General features: G+C 45.2%; 1 protein-coding gene across 4 annotated transcripts; it reads left to right on the forward strand.

The window, feature by feature from the left end:
• Window positions 1-3,306: 3,306 nt before the first annotated feature.
• Window positions 3,307-5,674, forward strand: LOC125527495 (uncharacterized protein C227.17c). Of its 4 annotated transcripts, none has more exons than XM_087530424.1 (3): window positions 3,308-3,582; window positions 4,769-4,831; window positions 4,941-5,674. In XM_087530424.1, exon 3 carries the CDS (start codon window positions 4,953-4,955, stop codon window positions 5,343-5,345), a length of 393 nt encoding a protein of 130 aa, XP_087386550.1. In that variant the 5' UTR covers window positions 3,308-3,582; window positions 4,769-4,831; window positions 4,941-4,952; the 3' UTR covers window positions 5,346-5,674. The 4 variants fall into 4 exon arrangements, with proteins under 4 accessions (XP_048547980.1, XP_087386550.1, XP_087386554.1 ...); XM_087530428.1 differs by having other exon boundaries at window positions 3,308-3,578; XM_048692023.2 differs by lacking the exon at window positions 4,769-4,831 and having other exon boundaries at window positions 3,307-3,578.
• The last annotated feature ends 326 nt before the right edge of the window (window positions 5,675-6,000 follow it).

A 6,000-nucleotide genomic window follows, 5' to 3' on the forward strand; every position in this document is an offset into this window, starting at 1 on the left:
AGCATTAGAAGCTTCCGCACTGGGTTTTTTTCTGTGTGTTTCCTGTGTTGGGTTTCAATAGTTTTTCGGGTTTTCTCGTTCCTTTACTTGTTTTCTTCAGGGTTTTTGGGTTTTATTTTTTATTTTATTTTTACCTTTTTAAGTAAATGACTACTATACACGTTCTACATTTTTGTATACATCTGAAATATTTTTGATACATGTTGAACATTTTTCAAATATATGATGAACATGTTTTAAATATATTTTTCAAATATGTGTTCAACATTTCTTTAAATACACATTGAACATTTTTTGAATGATACAAAACATTCCTTTTAGATTGTATTAACATTTAATATGCAGCTACATAAGTTCCATACGAGATGTGAAGCAAATCTCCCGTGATTGGTTCTGAAGTTCCAATGTCAATGTGCAGCGTCCCCGTGAAACTCATTGGATGACCCTCCAATGGTCTAATCTCCTTGTTCTCGGTCGGACAAATTCAGTGGAAGCTTTATCCTCTTTGACTGATGCTACCCTATCTAAATCACCATATGTTTACCTCATCCGCAAAATCAAGTTACTCGTGATGGAGCAAGAGTTTGTTTCGGTTAATATGGTTTCACATTGTCTCGCCAATTATGTTTGTATGGCTATGGCTCACAGTACCGCTTGTTGGTTGCAGCACAATCCTCCTTTTATTCATGTTCTTGCCTTAGCAGACTGTAATCCATGTTGCTATGAAATAAAACTCCCTATTTACCCCGCAAAAATCATTTTTAGAAAATGTAACAAGTATAAACTTGCTCAAAGTTCAGAATGTTTGACCCGAGAAAAAGCTAATATGCGAATTAAATAAAAACGGATGGAGCATTAGAAGCTTCCGCACTGGGTTTTTTTCTGTGTGTTTCCTGTGTTGGGTTTCAATAGTTTTTCGGGTTTTCTCGTTCCTTTACTTGTTTTCTTCAGGGTTTTTGGGTTTTATTTTTTATTTTATTTTTACCTTTTTAAGTAAATGACTACTATACACGTTCTACATTTTTGTATACATCTGAAATATTTTTGATACATGTTGAACATTTTTCAAATATATGATGAACATGTTTTAAATATATTTTTCAAATATGTGTTCAACATTTCTTTAAATACACATTGAACATTTTTTGAATGATACAAAACATTCCTTTTAGATTGTATTAACATTTAATATGCAGCTACATAAGTTCCATACGAGATGTGAAGCAAATCTCCCGTGATTGGTTCTGAAGTTCCAATGTCAATGTGCAGCGTCCCCGTGAAACTCATTGGATGTCGCCCAACCGGACTAGTTAGCGCTCTTTGTGGACGGCTTTTCTCTTTGGATGATGGTTTGGCGGGGCTTGAAATGATTCTCATGAACAATGTAGGAGAGGTTATCTTTGCTTCGTGCCAGCTTCTATTCTTTTGCAAGAACGCACTAGAAGCGGAGATTATAAATCGCTGATGAAGGAGGACACATGTCAACTACGAATCAAACTTGAGCAAGAACTGGCCACCGGATGGACATAGCATGCATATTCATCATTTTTGTACAGGTTCTTGGTCTTCCATAAAAGGATCTTCCCACACAGGATTTAAAACTGAAGTCACCTTTCCATCAAAAAAAAAACAGAAGTAAAAGTTGCACTTGTATGACTCCTTTCCTCATTCTTGATCTCCCCAGGTGCTCTGTTTTGCAGCTGGTTGTTGCCGAGTATATAGCAAAAAATTACCACATTACAAGCTAGGGTTACAAAAAACTATCACCTTTTTTAATTTTTTCAAAATGCTATCACTATTTGGTTCGTTGTTCCAAAAAATCCAAATGAGACCGTGTGATTTAGAATTAATCCGGTTTATGACAGATCAAGTCTGCTCCTAAAAAACCGTGTGTTGACTGTTTATTTGACCGTTAACTACATGTGGGTCCCACATGTAGGCACACTCTCTCTCTCTCTTACTTATCTTTCTTCTCTCCCTCTTCTTCCCCGATCTCTCTCCCGAGCCATCGTCGTGCACCACCACGGCTGCCGCAGCCAGCACCACGCCTGACAGAGCCACGGCCGCGTCGCTAGGGTTGGCCACCACCACGCCATGGGGAGCGCCGCCACTAGGGTCCGCCAGCACCACGCCCGGCGCAGCTACGGCGGTTGCCGCCACCAGGGTCGCCCACCACACCACGCCATTAACACGAAGAAGATGGAAGGAGGGCGACAGATGGGCAGCTCGGAGTGGCTCGCCGGTGGTCGGAGTCGAGCTCGTACTCAGCCATGGCATCACCCACGGAAGGACAGCCGGGGCAATGGGGATTTGCAGCAGAGAGGAGGAGGAGCTCCGCGGTCGTCGACGCTCGGGCCGGACGCCACACCGCCAACCGTCGCACCTGTCGACCACACCCAGCTTGGCAACGAGCTCGAGCACGGGCGGGGAGTAGCCAGGGAGCATGGGCGGTTCCAGCCCGCCGCCACCGCCGCTGCTGCTTCCCACTGGACACGACTGTCACAACCATGCAGAGCAACGCCGGACGACCAGCAAAGGTCCCTTCATCGGCCACGACTGTCAAACCTAATGATCGACCTGATGAGTGGACCCGAGCTATCATAATAAGGTTTAAAGTTAACCAACATAGTCATCAATGCGACATGGTAGTTTTTTGGACCAACGAACCAAATTTGTGGTAGCATTTAAAATTTTTAAGAAAAGTGATAGTTTTTTGTAGCCCGTATTGTGATAGTTTTTTGCCATTTACTCCATTGGTGCCTCCTTCGTGTCGATCTTTTCCAGACTTCCACCATCGAGCCTCCGCTCGAGGACGGGAGGGAGTTGTTGCGGCGTTGATCTGTGTTGTCGGAAAGATGGAGGAGGACAAGAAGAAAGACCACGAAGGGAGCTGAAAGGAGAGTAACACAGTTCCGACATCACAGTACACAAAAAGGGAGGCAAAAGGGCAGAAACGATCGAACCAGGAGCTCCATCGCGATGGTCCACCGCCTGCCGGCCGCGCTGTGGGGCGACACTTCGGGGGGGGGGGATCAAAGAGTTTTTTTTTTTGAGAAATAAATCAAAAGACACCGAGAACGTAGTTTTTTCGTTTTTTTTTCAGAATCGAGAGAACGTAGTAGTTTGATAGGTCAGTTCTTTTTTTTTTCCTTTTTTTTGAGAATACTTTGAGAGGTCAGTTCGTTACAAAATCGTCCTCTCGTGGCCACACGGCCCACAGCCTCTCGGCCCGGTTAACGAAAAGGCATCCAGGTAGGTTTGCGGAGCGGCGGCCCGTTTAACTGTATCAGGTTATCACAGAGTTGTGTTGTGTCGATGGAAAGAAGCAACTGCGGGAACTGAAGAGGATCTGGGCCATCCAGAAGTGCGCCTCCCTCCCCCCAAGATCATTCCTTCCCGAGCGTTCCTGGCCGCCGCCGGCCCGCCGCCGCGGCGCACCCAGCCTGCCGAAGCCTCCGCCGCCCCGCCGACCAGCAGCGCCTCCCTCCGTCGAGCAGCCGCTCCCACCAGCAGCGTGGAGCAGCCGCTCCCGCCCACCAACGCCGCCGCACGGAACTACGCCGGCGACCAGTCTATAGGCAGGTAGCCACCACTCCCCTCTCCTTCCTCGCCCTTGCCTCCCCCCCCTCCCCCCCCCCCCTTCCCTCCTTCCTCTTTCATCCTCTGTTTGTTCAATTTTATTTTATTTCCTGATTCTTGTATTAGATGACGAGTACTTGCCGTAGATTTGATATTGTGAGACTATAACGTTGATTGTTTCTCGATGAGTACTTGCTGCATGATTTTTCGAGTGCATGTTCAAGTTTACATGTGAAAGAAAGGATTTCGCTTGATAGGTGTTTGCGATAATGCTTGTCCCATGTGATCAGGGCCCTCCAAGCCTGGGAATGGCTGGTGCACATCCCTGTCTTTGGCTGAAGAAACTCATGGGCCACCATGACCAGAATTCTTGCCGCCTTGCGACACAATTTTCTAAACTTTTTGCCTCTGCAAACCAGACCAGTAATTAATATAATGCAATATTGGACACACAATACCAGTAGGATCTGAGGGCATGATGATTCCGTTAAAGCACGCGTTGTTCCTGGTCTTCCAAATTGACCAAACTACAGCAGCTACTCCACAAGCTACAAACCCTCTACTACTAACAGGGAGCTGACTAATCCAGACAGGGATACCATAAAAAACACCAGGCATCTCTTGCAAATTAAACATACATTTGATCACATGCCAAACATATCTAGCAACAGGGCACAAGAAGAACAAGTGATCTATCCCTTCTCTAGTATTACAAAACACACAATTTGCACTTCCTTTCCATCCCCGGTGCAATAAGATATCTTTGGTCAGTATACTTTTTTCAGTAACTAGCTACAAGAAGACTTTAATCTTAAGGACAGTATAACTAAGATTGCCCTCATGTTTACATCATGGCCGATCTTGCCCAAAATATGTTTAGTATCTTGCTCTGATCCGTACTACTAGTCATTAATGACAGTACAAGAAAGATGGCCAATGAAGAATTGCTGAGGGATAAGCTTGATAGTTACTGGCAGGCCTTATAAAAAATTGACCTACTAATTAGTGAACCTTTTAAGAATATATGTACTTTATAATAAGACATTTTCGTTTACGCGATGTTAACTATTATCCAGAAAATTTGATTTTGTAACACTATACTTGGATAGTTTGCAGTATCATTATTTGTATGTATGCTCTCACTTGTGCCTAGTCACATCTCCAAAATCTGATATCTCTATCAAAATAGGGCTTGTCCAGTAGACCAGTACCCCCAAGCCGCTGTGGCAGCAGCAGCGGTGAGGTGAGGAAGGTGAGAAGGGTTATCCTTTTCTTCCGATCCGTCTTCTTCTGTATTTCTGTTGTTTTGTGTGGTTCTAGTAATGCGAGCATATCTCACATGTAAATCCCTTTCTTGTTAGGCGGTTATAAGCATGGAGCCCAAAGAGAAGCCTGAAACGACCAGCGCTGCCAGCCCACCTCCACCGCGGCTGGACTGCATAAAGTGCTTCGATGCGCTATGGTTCTGCTATACCCCTCTCCACCAGCTGCAGACCTACTACCGCCACGGGGATTTTGACACCTGCTTCGGCAAGTGGGGTGATCTCGTTGACTGTCTCTCGCTCAAGACGAAGCGGAGGGCGGAAGTAGAGGAGATCCTCATCGCGCGGGAGAAGGCCAAGCCGCACATCTGGACCTTCCGGACTGCCGAAGAGGCGCAGGCGAACTGGTGGCAGATGTACAAGCACAAGGTGGTGATGTCGTCGCCACCCAAGACTGCAGGTTCTGCTGTGCCTCCTCCTGGATCATCTGGTGTTCTTTCCTGAGAATTGAAGGTCAGGGGAGCCTACAGAAGCGTCGGTTGTGCTTTTGTGCGCTGTGCTTAGACTGCTGGTCTTTGTTCAAACTTGAATGTACCCTGGCAGGGTAAATAATTGGAACCTTGGATGGAAAGATACCTTAATCCTGTTCTGTAGATCATGGCAGGCAACTGAACCAAAATGTTCTGGTGGTTCTTTTGCTATTTTTTGCACCAGCTATGATGTTAGCCTTTTTGCTTACTTCCTTGCCAGGCATAAATGTTTTGGCTTGTGCTGTAGTGTGTTCTCATTAATTTCTGAATGAAGACTAATTAATTTTTGTTCAAATGCGGTCAGGAATGGGTATAGCCTCGGGTTGCCAGATTTTGTTTGCTTTTCTGTTTGTTGGTGTTTGTTTTTCAAGATTTATTATTTGCGAGTGTTTTACGTGCAGATTCTGGATTAGAAATGACGGAGACAAGATGCCATGCTGCCAGTGCCACCGCTGCCCTGGATGGTAACCAAATCCATCTGCAGCAATGCTGCTTTTGTTATCTGAATATCACACTTGGTTCTTCAAGCAATTGTTCTGCAGCCTTGCACACCCCATTTGTCCTTTGCACTGTCAAGAAAATTCTACTCTCTGTCTGTAGTATACTCTCTTGTTGGAAGTTAGAAGAGT

The sequence above is a fragment of the Triticum urartu genome, chromosome 1A (genome assembly GCF_056163025.1).
Source record: "Triticum urartu cultivar PI428250 chromosome 1A, HENAU_Tu73, whole genome shotgun sequence".
NCBI lineage: Eukaryota > Viridiplantae > Streptophyta > Magnoliopsida > Poales > Poaceae > Triticum > Triticum urartu.

Coding starts and splice junctions, on each gene's coding strand:
- LOC125527495 (XM_048692023.2), top strand. CDS start 4,953: ATGGAGCCCAAAGAGAAGCCTGAAACGACCAGCGCTGCCAGCCCACCT.